Source organism: Sinocyclocheilus grahami, unplaced genomic scaffold (assembly GCF_001515645.1).
Source record: "Sinocyclocheilus grahami isolate Dianchi unplaced genomic scaffold, SAMN03320097.WGS_v1.1 scaffold10.1, whole genome shotgun sequence".
Taxonomy (NCBI): domain Eukaryota; kingdom Metazoa; phylum Chordata; class Actinopteri; order Cypriniformes; family Cyprinidae; genus Sinocyclocheilus; species Sinocyclocheilus grahami.
In genome coordinates, this window is record NW_015505189.1 from 2,409,559 (window position 1) to 2,432,274 (window position 22,716).

The 22,716-nt window shown below is 36.7% G+C and overlaps 3 protein-coding genes across 11 annotated transcripts in view; 1 reads left to right on the forward strand and 2 right to left on the reverse strand.

The window, feature by feature from the left end:
* The window catches only part of tp53i11a (tumor protein p53 inducible protein 11a), a 46,487-nt gene extending 43,339 nt beyond the window's left edge, over window positions 1-3,148 (reverse strand). For 2 of the 8 annotated variants that reach the window (XM_016283285.1, XM_016283226.1), the window contains exon 1: window positions 1,652-1,730. The gene's annotated coding sequence lies outside the window, so the exon portion shown is untranslated. Of the gene's footprint in view, window positions 1-1,651; window positions 1,731-1,812; window positions 1,915-3,031 lie in introns of those variants that run through there. The other 6 variants (XM_016283252.1, XM_016283245.1, XM_016283268.1 and 3 more) reach the window with 4 other exon arrangements.
* An 8,924-nt stretch (window positions 3,149-12,072) lies between these two features.
* LOC107593548 (heat shock factor-binding protein 1-like) lies at window positions 12,073-13,848 on the reverse strand. Its single transcript, XM_016283314.1, has 4 exons — window positions 13,469-13,848; window positions 12,824-12,890; window positions 12,473-12,617; window positions 12,073-12,223 (listed from the first exon to the last, which is right to left on the reverse strand). The coding sequence occupies exons 1-3, from the start codon at window positions 13,511-13,513 to the stop codon at window positions 12,496-12,498; spliced, it is 234 nt and encodes a 77-aa protein (XP_016138800.1). The 5' UTR covers window positions 13,514-13,848; the 3' UTR covers window positions 12,073-12,223; window positions 12,473-12,495.
* Window positions 13,849-17,814: 3,966 nt separating this feature from the next.
* LOC107593540 (PHD finger protein 23B-like) overlaps window positions 17,815-22,716 on the forward strand; it is a 6,415-nt gene continuing 1,513 nt past the window's right edge. The window contains exons 1-5 of one of the 2 annotated variants that reach the window (XM_016283307.1): window positions 17,815-18,418; window positions 19,546-19,577; window positions 19,660-19,752; window positions 21,933-22,146; window positions 22,246-22,533. In XM_016283307.1, the coding sequence (XP_016138793.1) occupies window positions 18,391-18,418; window positions 19,546-19,577; window positions 19,660-19,752; window positions 21,933-22,146; window positions 22,246-22,533 (655 nt within the window). In that variant the 5' untranslated portion in view covers window positions 17,815-18,390. Of the gene's footprint in view, window positions 18,419-19,545; window positions 19,578-19,659; window positions 19,753-21,932; window positions 22,534-22,716 lie in introns of both variants that reach the window. The other variant, XM_016283297.1, reaches the window with a different exon arrangement.

Here is a 22,716-nt window from a genome sequence, read left to right on the forward strand (position 1 = left end):
CTCTCTGTGTGTGTGTGTGTGTATATATATATATATATATATATATATATATATATATATATATAGCAAAATTTGTTCTTCTCAATGACTTTTACATGAAATATAAGAAAAACTAAAGTTGTATCTAGGTGCTGAAACCCATCATATGGCACTGTGGTGTAAAATGTATTATATTCATTAATTAATTTAAGAAATACCCTTTACCAATGAGAACAGCAGTGTTTTTCTATTTCAAATTCAAAATCCTATTTACAATTCTAATAGTTAAACAACTATTAATTAAACATGTTGTTATTTGTTCAGCTGGTAGCTGGCCCATTGGCCTCTACATAAATCCTGATTAAATGATTAAATGATGTTCACCTAAAGGTAGGTATCGCCTAAAAACATGCAATGTGGATTTTTTAAACAATTCTTTTTTTCCTTAAAAGTGTCTAGGGTCACTATCAAACTTAGTTATAGACAAGTCTAGATGAGAGTGTCATAAGGTTAAATTGCATCTGTGCAGTGTAGATGGAATTTGGATCAAATAAAGCCCAATTAAACATAACTACACATTATTTCAAAACATTTTAAAAGCAAGCAAAATGAGACCAGTTGTTGTGCTTACCCTCTGAAACCCTGTCCCTAACCACTGATGCATTGAGTGCTTTAAAAATAGATAAGACTGTTAACACTGGTTTCTGTGTTATCAAATATGTGTTAGGTGTAACAGTAAGACTGGATTTCGATTTTCATCCACAACATAATGAAAACATCTACATCAATAGTCAATTATAAGAGTAGCAAAAGAAGTAACATTAACAAAAAGTTGTCTGTTATTTAATATACTAACTGTCTATCCCAAACTCCTAAAGAATAAAAGTAGTTTATGTTGAAAAACTGTTTGTATAGCATGTCCATAATGCAAATCAGAAAGTAATTCTGTCTCCATAACAAAGAGACTATATGTCAAAACACTTTACATCAATGTTGCCATATAAAACATACTCTAATACTGCAATAACATACAACATACAAATAGGCTATTGCAATATAAAAAGAAAGTAAAACCACTAAAACATTATAAAATCGTTAATATCAAGAATTTTAAAAGCACTTTAGGCATGTACATATATCAGATGACGCAAAATGCACTGATTTTAGTAAAGAATTACAAATAGCCTATACATAAAACCTCCCAAAGTGCCCTCAACAGGCATCTGTCCATGTTGTACTGTAAGCTTGGCTTGCAAAATTGTTTCAAACCATTCCCATTACTTTTACTTACTCGTGTAGTCTCTATTCATTTTATAACAAACCGTCAAATAAAATGTCCAAAGCCAGTTTATATGTATTATGACAGACGGCACAGAGCACGTCGAGTTTGGAAGACAATGCCAACCAGTTAATCTCTTTAGTCTAAAGCTAAAGCAGAAAAATACTTTAAATGGTAAGCATTTAATTGCCGTAGAAGTTGTTTCCAGGGTTTTATTAATCGGACCAAACTGTGTGACTAACCGTGTACACACACTCCCTGCCTTCAAAAAAGAAAATTGTCCCAGTAACACTTTTGCTCTTTTTGAATAAAACCAACAGCGATATTAAATGTAGAATTATTAAAACTGCAGCCAGAATTTCATAAGAAAGAGAAATCATTATCCAGTTTTACCTTTTCTCGCAGACAAGCTGTTGTTTACTACCTTGATGTAGTGCGCCGCTCGCGTGCTTCAGTTGTGCTTCAGTTGTGGCTTGTGTTGAAACCAACACAAGCCACGCGCACTTACCGTAAGGAATAGAAGAGAATTCTGCGCTGCTGCGGCGGCAACGTACCGTAAGAAATGTAGCTGACTAAACATTATCGTCGTCTTCTCTGTAAAAGGTTTGTCTCTCAGACATCATGCATGTCTCGAAAGGGTTTTGGTCCTCATATGAAGTTGAAGGTGACAAATTGACTGCTTTTGCCAATAAAGCAGTCAATAGGAGTCAGAGTATGCTTTTGAGATTGATGACACAATCTTCATACATATCAATGTAAAATAATAATGTTGTTTCTGTATAATATTCATAGACACACATTTAGGTACTGCATTGCATGCATTTTCAAGTGGGATAGATCATAAGAAAAACACAGGGCAGAGATTTTAAGATTTATAGGAAGTATTTGCTGTAGTTTAAATACTGAGCACATACAGTATTTAAAGCATTTATTAAATTAAATGATGTTAGAATGTCAGAATGCATTGGACATATGTCCTTGCTAGGAAAAAAAGAAAAAGAAAAAAATGTCATAGCTTAACGGGATAGATCACCTAAAAATGAAAAATTCTATCATCATATTCGAAACTTTTTGGGTGAATTATCCCTGCTGGTTTTTAGAACATGAGTTTCTGGTCCAAGGGAGTCTGCCAGTATACATCATTCATGTTAGCTCATATTCTCTGTTTTGCCCAAGAGCCATTATAAAAATATGATGATATTGGAATTTTTACTTGTGTAACTGGACATTGGACTCAAAACGTCTCAGTTAATGGGATATAGCCCATCTGACCTGACAGAATGTTCTTCATTATTAAAGACAAGAAATGGGGACTATAAGGCAGCCAATTTAGTGTGAACATGCTGTTTTCAGCATAAATCAGAAGCAGCTGTTGGGTATCTGTAATTTATTGTGAGCATCTATTTTATTGTTAAGGTATAAACTTAATCTCTCAATCAATTCACGCAATACAATGAAAGGTGCTTTAATCTCTCTCATGAAAACAAATCTAAGAATTCTGAAGATTGTTTTTCATTACCAAAACTATTATCTGCCCCTTGAAGCATTCTACCTCAAGACAGACATTTATTTATATGTATACATGTGTTTATTAAGGAATAAAAAATAAAAGCAACCCCTCAGGTCCAGCAAGGTGTTTGTAACAACATTTTCATTAATGGCTTAATTAATACAAAGTTAATGCACCATAGCCATAGATGCTAAATCAAGTTGGGCATGCTTCAAATGGTTTGCTTGTTTGTGCTTAAAAAATATTGTGCTGAAAGTACTTACCCTCAGGCCATCCGAAATGTAGTTTTCGGATCAGAAGGAGTTTCCTCATCAGAAAGAGATTTGGAGAAATTTAGTGTAACGGAGGCCAGCTGGTAGCTGCTGTGCAGGTAAACCTCACTCCCCTGATCTCAAGAGGCACGCTAGCAACTGAAACAAGAGGCTGCAGTCTTTAGCCTTCTTGTTAGTGTGCCCACCTCGGTGAGCGTGATTTCACCAAGTACAACATGTTCCTGGATCAACATCCTTGTTTATCCTGGAACAACATTCCAATCAACCAATCAGAATTGAGATATAACTTTTCAGGAAATATCTGTTTTAGGCTTAAAATCAGGGTTAGGTGCTTCTACACCCTTGTTAATCAGCTATCATTTCCCTCTGATTTTAGCAATAAATTATGGGTAAGGTTAGGTTTAGGGGTAGGGATTGGGTTAAGTCTATATTTTTGGACAATAATGTTGATCCAGGATCATCAAAAGATGTTGATCCAGGAACATGTCTTACTTGGCAAAATCACGGCGACCGCCCACCTCCCATGCTGGTCGCCATGCTGGGTTCGAGTCCCGCTTGGAGCGGGTACAAGTAGGACCCGGGGGTTACATTAGCATTGCATGCCTAGTTCCTCCATCTATTCCTCAAATCTTGTCGAAATCTTCAAAGTGAACCTCACTGTGCCCTTGCTCTCAACAATAAAATGCCATGTTTCTTGTGCACAAGATCACAACAGCTATTTAATAAACATTGAAGGTAAGTATGTCTTGTCATGCAGTCCACAGCTTGGATCATGTCTTCTGTAATAATGCACTTATGCACCTCTGAAGGGGCTCTGAAAGGCTCTTCACGTGAACTCAAACAGAAATACATTGAACGTGCTCCTGATTACCTAACCCTCATCAAATGCAGTCTGTAACTATTATGCAATCAGTCTTAGAATGTGCCTGGCCTACATCTCAGGAAATAGCAATTATTTAAATGATAACTCATGAGTGATTTGTGATATGATATGCCTGAACTTGTTTATGGTTAATCTATTATAGAAAATAGAAAATACTTCAAAAATGAATGTGACTGTTTGCACTGTGTATGACCTCAGTTAAATTCTAGCCATGTAATAGAGTGGAGGAAAATACTAAGCCACTCCCCTGTTATTCTATGCTTCCCATGACACTTCTAATGGATCACGATGATGACGTGAGATGTAAAAGTGAACAGAAGAAAAGAAACATCCTGCCACCGAAGAGGAAAGAAAACCACAGTTTATAACAGCAGTTTGTTCAATTGCAGTGTGAATAGATATAAAAGACATAAAACGAGCAAAGAAGAATTGAGCTAAAACCCACAATATGATAGAATATCTATCAGTCCTCCATTTATCATTCATCAAAACCTTGTTTAGATTCTTGAAGATAAACAATATTTACCTCATATTTAACTGACAGGTCTTTTTTTTCTTAACTAGTGTAATGTAAAATGTACACCTGAAGAGAAAAACAATACTGAATTAAAATGTATTTGTACAGCACCTGAAAACCCCTGTGTAGCTTATCTGAGGCATTTCAAAGAAACTTCTGCAAAAACATTAGAAATGCAACATGACACTTTGAAACAGGATTATTGCGACCCAAGCAAATCAGAGTGAGCTTAAATCCACCAGAGTCATAAAGCTACAGTATAACCCATCTTATTACATTAATATGTTCAAAGTTTTAGAATTTAAAGCAGTACAGCATGGAATAAAAAGTATTGATCAAAAGTGCATATATATTGGCTGTGTTTATGTGACATTCCTGAGAACAATTTAATGGGTTCAGTTTAATGTATATAAGAGCAGTGGTTATAAGAAACCACAAGCATTACCATGGCAACAGAAACTCTTGCTGTGCAGTTGTGAGATGGGATGGCAGAGGATCTGGAACTACCATCATTTGAAGCCACAACTTCAAACCCGTAAATACAGAATTTAATGTGATTTTTTCATTTACTGTCATTATAAACCTCATCAAAACACGACATTTCCTGCCAGTCGTATTGTCCATCTCTAATGAAGTTCTCTGAACAGCCCATAAATAGATCACTACCTAATTTTGCTCTGTTGATTTTGGCATCAAAAATAAAAGTATTTTACAATGACAAACATATATTAAACACATTAATCAGGCCCAAGAAGTCATCTCTTAGCTTTGCTCACTGTACCTAATAAACCTCACAAAAGCCATTATCATTGTCCCATTCCAGGTATTTGAATAAATAGTATTATTGGTCATAATGCATGGTGTCTTTTTTTCCATAGCAACATTTAAACCATCACAGCAACAGAGTGTGATGCAGACCGACATTAAATGGCAAAGGTAAAAATAAAAAAAGAGAGCGAGATTCCCTTCAAATCTAAAGGGTTGTGTATGATATAACATTTAAAAAAAATGTGATGTAAAAAACTGTGAAAGGCTTAAAAGTTTTGTCTTGTAAGTCTGTCTCAGAAAGAAAATGAGAGAAAATGGTCTACTTCATGTTACAGTCCAGAGGGAAAGTGTACCCCAGCTGAGATATAAAATTACATCTTTCCGGTGTGTTGAGACTTTGAGCTTGGAGACAAAGAAGAGAATCTAACTTCCAACTCTTGCAAAAACACATAAACTTTGCACAAACGCAGGTGTACTACTACAGAGATGCATATAAACATATTAGCGCCTTGAAAATGAGTATCTTTTTTCTCAGATGTCACTATCAGCAAGACACAAGACATCTCATGGATTTACCTCACTCATTTTGGGACTATTTCCCAAAAACATCTTGCAATTTTGGCTTTGATGTGAACATTTCTTGACAACTGACTGGTCAGTCCTAACAATAATGACACTGAGAATATACATCTTTCAAATATACAGATTTCAAAGTGAAATGACTGTATGATTATAGCATGATTATGAATAGGATTGTGATCTAAATCAGGGGTTTTCAAACATGTCTTCCTTATCAGACACACCCAATTCAGGTCTTGCAGTCTCTATACTAATGAGCTGATGTGTTGAATCAGGTGTGTTAGATGAGGGAGACATACAAAATGTGCAAGACAGGTTTGAAAACCCCCGATCTAAATGATCACTAACAAAATAGCTCCACCAAGTGGACAGTATTTATTATTTTCTTGTATTTATTTACGTATGTATGCATGTATGTATGTATGTATGTATGTATGTATGTATGTATGAATGAATAAATAAATGAATGAATGAATGAACTGCCTTGGGTGTGATTTTTTTTTCATGTAATCTCAGCCATAACTGCATGATATTCTTGTATTGACCTGACAGTATAGCCATAAATATGATAAAAAAAGGAAAAATAAATGTATAACAAAGACTAAAAAACAACAACAAATGGACATATGTAAATGACCTTTAGCTAATTAATATTATAACCAATGTGAATATCAATATGAAATCATTCATATACTGCAGTATATGAGTATACCATTCATATACTGCAGTATACCTTTCACAAGTGCAGCATTCACAAAATTCATTGGTTTCCCCACAGAAATCATTGCCATAATAACAAGAAATTGGTTTAATGTCTCTGAGGACTTTCACACAGGCTGTATCTTGACCAGACACAAACTGAAATTTTACAGTTCTTTACATTTCTGATGCTTTATTTCAGGAAATATTTAATCTGTATAATAAATCACAAGTACCTTGCAATTAAGGCTACAATCTGAAAGGAAGAAGCAGAACAGTATTAAAAATATGTTTTTTAAACAATAAATAAATAAAAATGACAAAATTGGGCTACACATCTGAACTTAATTAACAAAAGCAGTAAGTTTCAGCTATAGCTGAGCAGTTTTTGTGGGTTGAGTACATCTGAAGTCATTTTCCCCATGCTTTAATAACACACCTTATTAACTTGCTGAAAAATACAGTGAAAAGTGAAAGTGAAAAAGTGAAAACCAGATATTGTCATTCCATTTCCTGTAGTAAAGAAAAGCAGTAACAACGATTACCTAATAAAATTTGTTTGATATTTCCAAGAAGATGCAGGCATTCAGTTCATTCTTACAATTCTTTTGAAGAAACCATTTTTGCTCTGTTTTGCTCTTATGAGTAGTGGGTATTTGGGAATACCTCAAACCTACTTTCAGAAGCGAACATGCATAGAGAAACAAATACCTGCTGGCCATCAAAACCTTCATTAAATGCTACTTTGAGTACACTATGTAGATATTAAATTCAGATATTAAATACCAAACACTCTTAGACAAATAGCAAGCATGCTGTTTCAGAAAAGTTTCTCTTGGCTTTTAGTTTTATGGATAAAACAGTGCCTGGCCCAGTCACCAGAGGTCAAGGCTTTATAAGCTTTTTCCAAATGATTGTGCTTCAGTTCAGTTATTCTTGCCTTCCTTTAAAAGGCCAAAACTTAATTACATTTCAGAGAAGAGGAGCAAGGTTGTTTATTGTACTTCAATTCAATTCAAGTTGATTTGTATAGCGCTTTTCGCGATACAAATCGTTGCAAAGTAACTTTACAGCAAATTAGGTTTCTACAATATTTAGTGGTAGCTTATCAGTGGTAACTGTCAGTTAATAAACATATGGCAGAAATGTACGGAAAAATCAATTAAAGACGTAATCAAACAGACGATGAACACTATTAACAGCAATTATTATATGATGCAATCAAACGTATAGCAAAATTTGGTAGTTCTGTATGTTGCTTCATGGTTGGCATCATTTCTTCTCAGGTGTTCTGGATCCAGACTGAAGCTTGTGTAAATCCTAATTACATCCCGTGGCAAAAACAGAGAAACAAATAGAGACATAATTAGCGTAGCTGCTGTTCCAACCAAGCAAAATTGTTTTGTTTAACCCAAGCTAAAGAATCATTTATTATAATACTTAACTGATTAGATTTAACATCAGCAAATGCCAAAGGCCAACTGTATACCAAGAGGAGTATACATAAAAATAAACATAAATCCTACTTTGTATTCATGTTATGGGTTTGAAACAGGGTAAGGAACAAGAATGAGGCTTGTGGTCAGATCATCATTCTCACTTCCCTTGTAGTCATCGCTGAAGATGGAATGTAGCCCCTCTCTAACTTCAAAGATCCATTAAATCCTTAATATAGTAAAAATGTGAGCATCAACTGTCACTCAACACCTGTCATTATGAAGAAATGAGGAAATGTGATATATAGCCTACACAGTGTTGATCTGAACTTATAACGTGGCAAGAGTTTTGCTGCAACGGTAGCGAATATAAAGCAACAATGTCTCGGATACAAAGGCTTCATGATGTAAATCACCCTGATGTATTCTTGTTAAGGGAAATCTGGTCATAAGGATGTTTTGCTGTTCTTACAACAGTAAAAACTCTGACTGGTCTCCTTGTCATGTACAGTTACAGTACTGTAAGCAAATACAACAAGCACAAATCTCCCATTTAATCAAGGCCGTGTGCAGACATTTTTGGGGGCAGGTGCTCAAGTGCAAAAAAGGGCACCCCTTTCATAATTACTTAAATAATTACTTTAAAAAATAAGTTGCATACTGTTTAATTTTTTTAAATTACTTACACAAATTAACACTATTCACTTAGGGCCTTATACCAACAAATTAATTAATTCTAAGTATAACATTTTAAAAAGAGAAATGCTCAGGGAAATGAAATGCTAGGCTACTAAACTAAAAGCACCAGCAGGTGATGCCAAGTCTTAATACGTGAATCATGGTTTATTTGCAGCCTAATCCCCAGCATAGACTTATTCTGGAGGAGATGCAGCTCCATGACTGGTTTATGGTACTAAGAATAGAGTCTAAGATTTGTTAAATGTTTTTATTTTTATAATCAGTCAAATTAGCTCTAAACATAATGTATTTAGATAAATAACACTGATTTATGTTTTTGTTTCACGTTGTGGAGTAAGACATGGAGTGCTTTTTTTAAGTTAAGTCAGTGTTTATTTTGGACTTAACTGTACTAAAATGTATAAAGCTTAATGTGTATACAGTGTATTTATTAATTCGTTTTTTGGCTAAAAAGAAAAGAGATTGCTATGACAATTTAACATTTGTAATTGAACCAACAATGTGATTTGGTAAACAAAATTAATAATAATAATGGTAACACTTTACAATAAGGTTCATTAGTTAAACATTAGTTAATGTATAAACTAACATGAACTAACCATGAGCAATACATTTGTTACTGTATTTACTAATCTTCACTAACGTTAGTTAATAAAAATGCAGATGTTCATTGTTAGTTCATGTTAGTTCACAGTGCATTAACTAATGTTAACAAGATTTTAATAATGTGTTAGTAAATGTTGAAATTAACATGAACAAAGATTAATAAACGCTGTATAAGTGCAGTTCATTATTAGTTCATGTTAACTAATGTAGTTTAACTAATGAACCTTATTGCAAAGCGTTACCATAATAATAAAGGTAATTAATTTGGCAGCTCTAGAATCTTGTGTCATTTTGAACCCCACAAAAAAAAGCAATGACAACTTTGAAAAAAAGTAACCTATTTTTATAATTTATTTTTTAAAACAAACAAAAATGTCAGATACAATGTGTGGTGCAGATAAAGCTAAACACGTGACATCAGTAAATTAATGAAAACAAATGAGCGTTTGTTGGTCCAAACCTGGTTGCACAGACAAGGTTGTAAGCCTAGTCCCAGACTAAAATGTAAGTCTGAGCTGTTTCAACTGAAAGAAACACTGATTGATCTTGAAATATGTCAGTGTCCTTGTTTTGTCTCAAGATGCACATCAGTAATGTTTTTTTTCATACACACAAGGCACGTGTATAAAAATGACTTAAATGTCCTAATTGAACTATGGCCTAATCCTGGCTTAGTCTAAGCCCTGTCTGTGAAACCAGACCTAAAGGTTTTACTTTTTAAAAAACTTAGTCTGATGATCTGTTGTCACCAATTAAAACAGTAAGGCATTAAAAAGGCTTTAAAATGTCCCTTACTCTAATGCAACATATTTACAGGCAGTTTGGCTGATATGCTGCCTTCGCCATCATAGTCATGAGTGAAGGCTTTGGAACTGTGCACATTCTTGTGGTGCATCCAACCGGTCAAAGTTATGCATGATTAACATGACCCAGTTAACCCCTGCTGGTAGATGTCATAACTACGCCATCTAGCTGCATAACCTTTCCATTGAAGGCCTTTTTCAAATGTAGCCATGTATTCTGATTAAATACTTGAAATGCAAATATTGAATATATATATTGTGATGCTGCTATAAATGTTGAAGGACATTTGTTAATGTCATGATGTTTAGCAATGTTCATTTTAGCAATAGCTAGTCTCTGTCCACTTTAAGGGGCGGGGATAGTCCAGCGCGGATGGAGGACGGGCTAGAGAGAGTTCAGAGTTATGTAGTATGTAGTAGTTGGGAAAATGAGAGCAGAGCACACAGCAGCGAGTGCTATTCTTCCTTCTTTTTCTTCTGTTTCCTTCTGTGTACGGCGTGGGTTACGGCCATAACAGTAACCCTCTTCAGTGCTTTAATAAAGTTACATAGCGACTGAGAACGCCTGGTTTCATTAGTAATTTAATTATATATATATATATTATACAGGGCCTAAAATTAACACTCGCCAAGTGCGAGTAAAAACGGCTTTGGCGAGTATGAAACTGTGTCAGTCGCCAGATAGCGGGTAACATTTTTATAAATTCTAACAGTGCAATGTTGTGAGAACATAAACGTGAACGACGCTCCGTACAGTTGACGGGTCAGTGCTGCTTCATCGAAAAAGTTTAAGCCTTTGCCGTGTAAATATTCAAGCGCTAGAACACACGAAAGGACACGCGTTACTCTCGCGCTGTGTGGGAAGTTTAAACATCCGAAACCCGGCCTGAAAGCCGCGTCTTGAGCTCTGCTTCCTTCCTGCGCTTAAACGGACATATTAACACAAAGTTATGTCAAAAATGTCCGTCTCAGTGAGTATCCTAGTAAAGTAGTCGGTTCTTAAGTGAACATGAACTGCGTGCGACGCAATGTCAAAAAACCGACAGAACCCATGTCTCCACAGGATGCGACACGACAAATCCCCGAAATCCAGCATCCAGTGTTGACAACTTCAAGCTGCTGCGTTGTTAAAGTGATAGACACAGAATTCCAATAATCCTGCTGTTGTCTGCGTTTTTAATGTTGATCAAAGAAAATAGAAAAAAAAAACAATCACTCATTGCTCTTGAACTTTAAAAACAGGTATATAGCCTATGTTATTTGATTAGCATAATTTATTACATTTCTGTAGGCTACCTTTAAATCACTGTTAGACCTGCCTGAAATGCACATTTCCATTTGTATCTTTGTTGTATAGTAGGCTATTTTGTGCTATTGCTTGTAATTTGATTTGCTCAGTTGATTTTACAACTGACTATTTACTAGTATTTAAAAATGTAACCTATTAAATTTATGTTGGTTAAGCTAGTAGTTTTAGCAGGTATCGAAACTGGAATCAAGGATTGGGATTTTTTGCTATTATCTAAAATTTTGGGGTCATAACGGCCTGTCTTTATTTCCCCGTGGCTGGTAAAAAAATATTTCTGGCTGGTAAATTTCCTTAAGTCACCAGCCAATGGCAGGTCTGGTAAAAAGTTTGTTTTAGGCCCTGTGTGTATATATATATACACACACACACACACACAGTGGTGTGAAAAAGTGTTGGCCCTCTTCCTGATTTCTTCTTTTTTTGCATGTTTGTCACACTTTAGTGTTTCAGATCAAACTTCCTGGGGTGTTACAGAGTATTTGTTAAATCTAGCTAACAAAATATATATTGTGTGTTTGAGTGGTCCAGACGCTACATATATATATATATATCTGGAGTTTAACGCTGTCTCTCTATTTTCTGTTTTAATAATAAATGTTAACACAGGAAAGAAAACAGTGACTGTAAAGCCATTTCATGGATTTTTTTAATAATCAGCAAAACACATGATTTTCCCATGATTACAATGAATAAATACAAAAACAATTTTAATATGTTTTTCTTCTGTCCAAAATATAGTTTTTAACCTTACAATATGTAATATATTATGTAATGCATGTAGGCAAGCACCATTTTTAATTAATTACTTAAAAAAGGATTAATTCACATTTCATTTAAAAATTCTGATACTGCAGCAAAAGGTCTTCACTGTGTTCCTTGGCAGTCTGAAAGAGAAAAAATACTAAACATTAAACAAAACAAAACTGAAAGACATGGCATGAAGACCACAAAACAAAATTAAATTTGCAAGTTGAATCTGACTTTCGATAAATACTGGGTCACAAGCAGATGAATCCAAATGTAATTTCAAATACATGTCCTCTGTAGTTTGTGGAATGTAAGTGTTCTCTAAATGGCAACAACTTTGAAAGAATGGCATCTTCAAAGTGGCAATATCACCACCTACAACCTACTAGGATGGTGTTGGTCATTGCCTTCAAGCTGTTCCAGAGGTCTTGGTGAATTTTATGTCCTCCTCTAACTCCTCCACACCCGCCTGAGTCATGAGATCAGAGATGTTCTTTTCCAAGTCATCGATTCGCATACTCATCTCATCAAGTATTAGAATTAAGACAAAACTTCTTTGAAATAAGCTATCATCTCACAATCAATCTAGGAATCATGAATTTTCTTCTAATAAATGAAGGTTTTGATTGTGTACATAAAAACATAGCTAGTGCATTCCACTCAATTAAGCTACAATTAGTTACTCAATCAATTACAAGTATTTACACTGATATAAACATGCATATGCGGAAGGATATTTCGCCCAATAATTTGGTCTGACATGGTCTGGAACTTGTCCTGCATCTGCTGCAGCAAGGTCTGTACCTGAACAGAAAAAAAAAATATTAAACAAGCAATCAGCTTAAAACTCACAAAAAATGTGAATGAACACTGCGTTCAACTAGCATAAATGAAATCCATCTAGAGTCGTGTGGGTTTTGCGTGGGCTTCCCACACAGGAGTAAAAACAGCAGTTTAAGGGCATGCTCCCCGCCCACGCGTGGAACTGAAACCATAGTAACAAGGGAAACCTCTCAGCATCGTGTAATAATCACATAAGATACCTAACAGTGAAATAATAAAGAAATGTCCGTTGTATAATCCTTCTGAAAATAAATGCCATTTACATTCTAATTTAATTTATCTATAGATTTGATGAAGAGAGAAAACATTTGAAAATACATGGAACTCATATAAGAGTGATCTCTCAATACAAGTTCGCGACAGAGCTATTAATGAACAGGCAAATCGCAGCACTTCACACTTCTCATTATACATTAATTCACTTTGGCTAGTAAAAATGAACGTGACTGAAAACTAGGCGACAGTAAGTGCGCGACCCAGTATTGTACCTCGTTAAAAAATAAATAAATTATATATATATATATATATAAAATACTCACCACAACAGTCAGGTCCTGAGATGTTTTAGGGACCTTCTCAGACATATCTTCTTCAACAATTCCTACGTGCCTTCGAGTGATCTTTATGCTTGTGTGATCAAGAGTGTTGTCAAGGCTGTACAGTACAGTGTGATGTATTCAAGGTGGAAACTGCTGATTTCGTTGTTAAGGGGTTTGGTCAGTGAACTGAAGTCAATAGAACGGCTTATGCTGTTTTAGCTGTGATCATTTTTATGTCCTAAAGGGGGCACTCAATGGCTCAGAAAGGCGAGACCCAGTAGAGATTCTGAATCTCTGCAAACAGCTGACAACTGTATTCAATATATTTGATTAATAATAATAACAATTAAAAAAAACATTTTGATAAAAATATAGACTAAAGAAATATTATGCCATTATTGAAAAGATTAAGTGATAAAGGGGGGCAATGTAAATAAATCTATTCAGTCGAACTGTATGAATAGTGATTTGAGTTGTCGATATAAGTAGAAAATAAATAAAGTCTTGTTTTTGCCTTTTGATAATATTTTATATTAGATTTCTAGAATAAATTAGATTTTTAATATTTAATGGATTAGCCTAACTAAAATACAGTAAAATGATTATTAACTAAGACTTATATTTTCCTAGGCTCTTCAATAAATGAAGAACATTTCTTTAAGATTAATAGAATTGTCATTGTTTCTCCATCAACATATTATAGCATTTGAGACTTTTTTTATTCTATTTAAGATGTTTAAGACCTTTTACAGCCTTTTGGTCAAACTTTAAAGGGGTCATATGAAGCTGCTAAAAATAACATTATTTTGTGTATTTGGTGTAATGAAATGTGTTTATGCGGTTTAAAGTTAAAAAACACATTATTTTCCACATACTGTACATTATTGTTTCTCCTCTATGCCTTTTTGAAACGCGTCGATTTTTACAAAGCTCATCAGTCTGAAAAAGCGAGGTGTGCTCTGATTGGCCAGCAATCCAAATCGTTGTGATTGGCCGAATACCTCAAGCGTGTGATGGAATTGTTACACCCCTCACCATACTGTTGATACCGTGTCCCGGCCGGAGCTACGAGACATAAATATTAAAACCCATTATAAACGAGGCATTTGTTGCATCCAGTGGGGACACAATTACTGATTATAATGACTTATACTGTCTTTTTACGCATTGCGTTGCATTGCGCCGCGTAAACATAAAACTCTGTCTGCATTTGTGATCGGAGAAATGACAAACAACAAGTGCTACTCTACTGCCCAAAACTCACGTTTGAATCATCAGTGGCAACGAACTTCCCGTGAGGGGAAGCCCCGGCTTAGCATGTGCTGAGGCCGGGATAGAGTGAGCTGAGGCGGGCTGGACTCCGCTTTGTCCATGGTGAAAGTTGATGTGTTTGAATCATCAGTGGCAACGAAAAACACAGCGGCCTCCCGTGAGGGGAAGCCCCGGCTTAGCATGTGCTGAGGCCGGGATAGAGTGAGCTGAGGCGGGCTGGACTCCGCTTTGTCCATGGTGAAAGTTGATGTATTCCCTCAGCAACCAGCACAGATTAGCTCCTGGCATGACGAAGCGGATATCATCCTCTTTTGGAAGACCAAACAAAGTAGATTAGCTTTCACAACGAAGCACACAGCACCTTCACGACATGGCAGCGGCGGCAACAACAATACTACAGCGAGAATAAAAGTTATGCCTTCTTTCTTTGTGTGAACATTTGGGCGGCGTTATGCAAATCTTCCCACATCGTGACGTAGACATGTGGGGGTGTGTTAGAACGAGCCGTTTTAGGTAGGTGTGGCTGACTCTTAACTTTTATAAAGAATATCTCTTTGGATTTGAGACTTTAGTCTTTGTAACTTTACAGATCTTCTTTATGCACCAAGAGCTTGTAACACTCCAAAGAGAAAGGAAAAATTGAAATCGCATCATATGACCCCTTTAAAGCACAGAAATGATTACTTGTTTTCTGTAGACCAATTAATTTCTCCATTTCCAGCAACTACCTGTCTTTCAAGTATTATGTAAATACATATACATATTTTTATTTATACAACTGTAGAGTAAATAATTCCACAAATCTGTACATAAATCTTCTGATCCAGATTTTACCACATTGTTATTATTATTTTTTCTTTAGTCTTATTTAATTGTTCTTTCTGTTCTCATGTCATGTATGTACCAAGAGCTCCTAAAAAACACAACAAATTCCTTGTGTGTTTGCACACACTTGGCAGATAAAGCAAAATCTGATTCTGATTACACTTTCAGGCCCGCAGACACCCAACCCGTACTACATATTTGCTAGATTTTAATTATTTTAGATGATTACGAACCAAATTTTCCTGAGCCGCAAGCGCCCCCTTTCGAAGATAAATGTTTATTTTGTGGTGTACACTCTTAAAAATAAAGGTGCTTCACGATGCCATAGAAGAACCTTTTTGTCTAAATGGTTCCATAAAGAACCTTTAACATCTGAAGAACCTTTCTTTTTCACAAAAGGTTCTTTGTGGCGAAATAAGGTTCTTCAGATTACAAAAAGGTAAGAAAGAGATGGTTCTTTAAAGAACCTTTGACTGAATGGTTCTTTGTGGAACCAAAAATGGTTCTTCTATGGCATCGCTTGAAGAACCTTTTGAAGCACCTTTATTTTTAAGAGTGTACAGATGCTTGGCCATTCCACTGGTTTAGGATTAATACGTCTGCGGGGCCCCGGTGCTGGTTGTACCCGTGGGCCCTGTTTGAAACTGTATAAATAGCACAAATAAATAAATAGAACAAAGATACAAATTAAACAATTAATGAATTCTTGTTAAAACTACAATTAATTCAGTAAAGAGCAGTGAGTGATTTTCTCTCATTTAATTTATTGGATTAATATTAAAGGGTTAGTTCACCCAAAAATGAAAATTCTGTCATTAATTACTCACCCTCGTGTCGTTTCAAACCCGTAAGACCTTTGTTCATCTTCGGAACACAAATTAAGATATTTTTGATGGAATCTGAGAGCTGTCTGACCCTGCATAAACAGTAACGCAACTGAAATGTTCCCAAGTCCAGAAACGTATAGCAAGGAGATCTGTAAAATAATCCATGTGACATCAGGGGTTCAACCGTAATTATACGAAGCTACGAGAATACTTTTTGTGTGCAAAAGAGAAAAAAAAAAACTTTATTCAACAATTCGTCTCCTCCGCATCACCCTGTAGCGCCATTTTGGAGATTATCCGCTGGACGTAAACAGCGTATGCTGTTCTGTGTCAGCTGTGTCACGTCAGATCTGTTTCAAAGGTCTTAAGGGTTTGAAACGACATGAGGGTAAGTAATTAATGACAGAATTTTTGGGTGCACTAACCCTTTAAGGACACCGACAGCAGCTAGTAAATTAGGCGCGGTCATTTTAATAGACAATACATCCAAAATAATGGTACACATCCTATTTCTTTTTTCAACTGTTTATGTTCACTTAAGAAATAACCAACTTTTTTTTTTGAGGATTTTCGCCAAGACAGGTATATCTACTTAATTTTGTATGTATTTGTCAGTTCAAGAGCAAAAACTCAATTCGGTGTTCAAGGGCTGTGAGACGTGGCTCTCTGCGTGTGCACTGTGCGCACATAACACAGCTTGCAGGTGCTGAATTAAGCTTTTCTCGTCTTTTTGTGTTTGTATGTTTAAACTGGTGAGGTATATTTGATTGTTCAGGTGCGAGAGGAATCGAAGGAAAGCTTGGTTCGGTGTTTGAGCACTGTCTGTGAGACGCGGCTCTCTGTGTGGGCACCGAACTCAGTGCGCGAGCACTTGGTTCAGTTCTTTCGCATCTTGTGCTTGAACGCTTTAAACTCTTTTAATGGTTAAATTAGCAAGGCTTTAAAACACATGCAATTGCTATGCTTTCGTGATGACATGCAGCAGTGGCTCATCAAAAAAATCGCCGGGGGGCCCTTCCTCAGCCGTGGGCCCCTATAATCGTCACCACCTTTCACCCCAAGGGAATGACAAGGAAACCAGCCTGTTTAACTACAGGTCTTATTGATTGAAATGTCCAACGATCTGCATAGAAAGATGCAAGTTAATAAATATACCTTTATTTATTTATACCTGTGTACTACGCTTAGAGCAAACACAAAACCATAGAATTGGAACAGATAAACTCAGTTTCCCATGAATATAGCGACTACCGCAATGAATCATGGGAATTGTTGTTTATTCATCATTGGATTCAGGGCCATCTGTCAGCAAATCTCAGTAGCCCCTCACTGCAGAACACAAGATCCAGGGACCGTGGTTGGATCCACATATAGGGGGTGGAGATGGGTGGGTTTCGGAATCAGGGGGTGGAGATCCGCCCCCTGGATCTTGTGGTCTCGCAAATCTCATTGGTTGAACTACATGTCCCATAAACGCTTGAAGAGAAAATTTTACATCGCAACAACAATTTGACCGCAAGGGGTTTCTGGAGTCAGTTGACATCGTCGACTCCAGTGAGGCGACACGCAGACGTTACTTTTATTTATTTTTTTTGCAGAACTTTGATAATTTTCCCCACTTCGTCGAAAAGGGATAATAGCGCGAACGTACATTTATATTACTAACATTAGTTGCAAAAACATGCTGGATCCCTGGTTTTATTATTGGTTCTTTTTTACTTGGTGGTCCGTTAGGTAATTGAACTGCCAGCTGGATTATGTTTTGCAGCGCTGCTTGCTGGCCAAAATTAAGTTAATTAATCTTTCCCGGGATTTAAGATCCAGCGATATTTCATCGGACCCGTTTGTAAAACTAAGTAAAATCGTCGTTTGAATCATTCTGATGCCCAGCTAACTAGACTACAGCTAGTCAGCCGGGGCTTGCTGCGCTCAAGCCGGGCGAAGATTGACGCTGCACGGCGTCACCCAACTGAAGAGGATCGAGGTTATTAGGCGACAATGCTTGAAATAATGTCCGAACACCAAGGTAAGGAAAACCCAAGACTTGAATTTCAAATATTCAAACTTTACCCATGTTGTGATAGGCAACACCCATCATCATCGTTCAGTTTTAGCAGAGCCAGCTAACGTTACCTTAGCCTGTTAGCAGCTTTAATACTGCAGTAACTTTACATACTCTTTAGTTTAGCAGACCGGTGTCACTAGTAAACTTGATTCGTTGCCAGACACTTTGTACTGTTTGATTGTGGTAATGAAAAAGAGGACATTTTACTGCGCCGACGAGCTGGCTCATACGGGGATTAACGTTAGCCCAGTTGCTATCTTGTGCAATAGTGAAATTACTCCTGTTGATTGTAGCCATTTGTTAAAGCTGTAATTCATAAATAATTTAAACATTCATGATATCCAACCACTGCTTTCCGTTCAAATGATGGGCACGTTTACAAAACCGCAGTTTCGCAGCGTTGCGCATTTTGTCGTCGCAAAGTAAACCAGCTCAATTTAAAATCACTTGCTGTTATTGATCACTTTAACCAGGTGCCGGATCGGCTGTTTCTCTGATATTTCAATGCCATTTAAGGCAGAAATGTTGCTTTAAGACGGGTCCCTGCATAGCGTGGTAGCATTTCGCTGCCTGACTGTAACGTTACTCTTTGTTACGCCGGGATGAGTGTTGCCGATGGGGTCTCTTCCACTCAACACTTACCGATTTGGTCGTTGTAACTACATCATGATCAACCATACATACTTTTATAAGAGTTCCCAAACTAGAAAAGTTGTCTTGGCGTGCTTCGACGTCGAAAGTAAGGCTTAAGCCTCAAGGTGCTGCGTCCTCTCGCCATTGTGACTGCTATAGCTTAAGGTTTTTGTCACTAAATTAGTTTAGTTTTCTCCACAATTAAAGTCCCTTAAACCGTGTGGATATTTGGATGTAAAATGGTGCCCTGCGCACTTGAATTTTACGCCTCAATCAACAGGGTGTCGCGAGGAATAGCACAGTTAGCGCGTTAGCTTGCCGTCGAAAACGCACTTTCACCAGGTTTGTAAAAATGAAAACTGCACAAATCGATTCCAAATGCGACGTTTTCTCAGTTAAGCGAGTTATTTAGCCATGAATTAATGTTATTCTCTCCCCTTCATTTTTCTACATAGATTCATTACTGAAATGCAAAGCAGAGACTCTGGTAAGTCAAACAAGGAAATGAGATTTTCATCCTACAGATGGCAGTGCTTGTCCAAATGCTAATAAATAATGTTCATGTCCAGCCATCAGAGAGAAGAAAGAGGACAGTGGAGGACTTCAACAAGTTTTGCAGTTTTGTTCTTGCATATGCTGGTTACATCCCTTCTCCAAAGGAGGTAAGAATGGAGCATTGTTTCACATTTAGGTGTGGTTTAATGAATTAAAGCCCTTTTTAAATTCCTGTTCCCAGAGACGTCCTGGTGCTGCATCTTTTTGACACTCATTCCAAGCATGTGCTAATGTGCTGATGACTAGAATTCAACCAATACTGGATTTTGCAGATGGTGATAACTAAGTTAACTGATTAATTGGCAGGTGGTTTTTAAAATCAGTATTTACAAAAATAGGGCTGAAATGTATTACAATTAACAATATTGACTTGATCATGAAAATGTTTTATAATTTTTAAAATAAATCAAATAAATAATCTGTGCCTCATTATACACAGTTTTTTATATTAGAAAAAATATAAATTCTGTACAAGATGGGAGAGAGTGATAGAAATAAAATATTTTGATAGAAATAGTCTTTTTTTTTTGTATTTTTCAAATAGCATGCACAGTGTATATATAATGTCCATGTGCCCTCATGTCAACGCTATACTGTACTCACTTTTTAGATGTATATATTTTACATTGCTTTTATTTTTCTTTTGCAGATAACTACAGTGTATTTTGTAAGAGTAGAGGACGTGTGTGTGTGTGTATATGTGTGTGTATATATATAGATATATAGATATAGATATATATAGATATATATATATATAGATAGATAGATAGATAGATAGATAGATAGATAACTGACTGTTCTGTGCAACAACAACAAAAAAAACTGCTAATTTGTGAATAATCCAAGAATCCAAAATGCAGCTATTGGTGCCAAATGCCATTGATTTAAATAAATTGTGTTCAATTAAGGAGACGTCTGAAACGTGCAGTGTTTGGGGAATTCCAGGATTAGCATTGAGAACCACAGATTTACATAGTTTACCACAGGTCTGGCCAGTCCTGCACCTTGAAGGCCACCGTCCTGCAGAATTTAGCTCCAACCACAATTAAACACACCCGAACCAATGTAATCAAGGTCTTCAGGATTACAAGAATCAGTGTGTGTGTGTGTATATGTGTGTGTGTGTGTATATATATATATATATATATATATAGAGAGAGAGAGATAACTGACTGTTCTGTGCAACAACAACAAAAAAAACTGTGCTAATTTGTGAATAATCCAAGAATCCAAAATGCAGCTATTGGTGCCAAATGCCATTGATTTAAATAAGGTGTGTTCAATTAAGGAGACGTCTGAAACGTGCAGTGTTTGGGGAATTCCAGGATTAGCATTGAGAACCACAGATTTACATAGTTTACCACAGGTCTGGCCAGTCCTGCACCTTGAAGGCCACCGTCCTGCAGAATTTAGCTCCAACCACAATTAAACACACCCGAACCAATGTAATCAAGGTCTTCAGGATTACAAGAATCAGTATTTTGCGACAAGTTGGAGCTAAACTCTGCAGGTCCAGGATTGGGCACCCCATGATTTAACCTGTGCTGTCAATTTATGTTTTCCATTGAATATCTTCTTTAGCACCTGCACTGTTTTTTCTTCTTTTTTTCAACCTGTGTTTGTAGATGTCAGTAATGGCATGACCAAATATCATGCAACCCATCTAGATTATGTGTGTATGTGTGTGTATATATATAGATATATAGATATAGATATATATAGATATATATATATATAGATAGATAGATAGATAGATAGATAGATAGATAACTGACTGTTCTGTGCAACAACAACAAAAAAAACTGCTAATTTGTGAATAATCCAAGAATCCAAAATGCAGCTATTGGTGCCAAATGCCATTGATTTAAATAAATTGTGTTCAATTAAGGAGACGTCTGAAACGTGCAGTGTTTGGGGAATTCCAGGATTAGCATTGAGAACCACAGATTTACATAGTTTACCACAGGTCTGGCCAGTCCTGCACCTTGAAGGCCACCGTCCTGCAGAATTTAGCTCCAACCACAATTAAACACACCCGAACCAATGTAATCAAGGTCTTCAGGATTACAAGAATCAGTATTTTGCGACAAGTTGGAGCTAAACTCTGCAGGTCCAGGATTGGGCACCCCATGATTTAACCTGTGCTGTCAATTTATGTTTTCCATTGAATATCTTCTTTAGCACCTGCACTGTTTTTTCTTCTTTTTTTCAACCTGTGTTTGTAGATGTCAGTAATGGCATGACCAAATATCATGCAACCCATCTAGATGTCTGTCTCTGTCCACAGGAAAGGCCATGGTCACCAGTATCCTCCAGTTCTCCAAACAGCTCTGGTGCTTCAGGTGAAGGCAGCGTTTTAGGTGGAGCGAGTTCAAACATGGCTCCCAACTGGAGTCACGGCACGTCGGACTTGCACACCATCCATACCTTTGTTCGCAAGGCTCGTGCCAATAAGAGCAACAAGAGCATGAGGCGGCTGTCATCTGACAGCACCCTGATGGGTAAAATGTGTTTAAAAGACCCTTTTTATGAGGGCCAGGTGGCCAGCAAAGCTGAGCGCAAAAAGGACAAGAAGCTGAAGCATCTTTCTCTAAGTTCAGGCGCTGGCGATGGCAGCAGCGGTGGCGAGAAGCGTGCAAGGATCAAGCGTAGTAAAAACCCCAAACAGTCCAAAGCCTTTAAGAAGCTTAAGAGCTCGGCCCACAGCGAGACAGACTCCGAGAATGGTCTCGGACATGGAGAGGAGCATTTGGACCAGGGAGCAGCGGCTGAGCGCAGACTACAGGCCCAGGTGAAAGAAGAAAAGGAGGAAGCCACCAGAGAGGCGGATATGAGTTCCAGTGAAGGCGAGACTTGGATTGCGGATGAAGACATAATGGTAGAGTCAGGTGGGTTTATTAGGGACTGAAGAAGATTTAGATGGTTTGGAGATGCTCATAAATAATCATTGAAGGATTTTAATATTTTGTTACAGAATTTTATGTCAGTGTGGTGAAAAATGTAAACTCCGTATATGTTTTCAGCAGCTATATATATATATATGTATGTATGTATGTATGTATGTATGTATG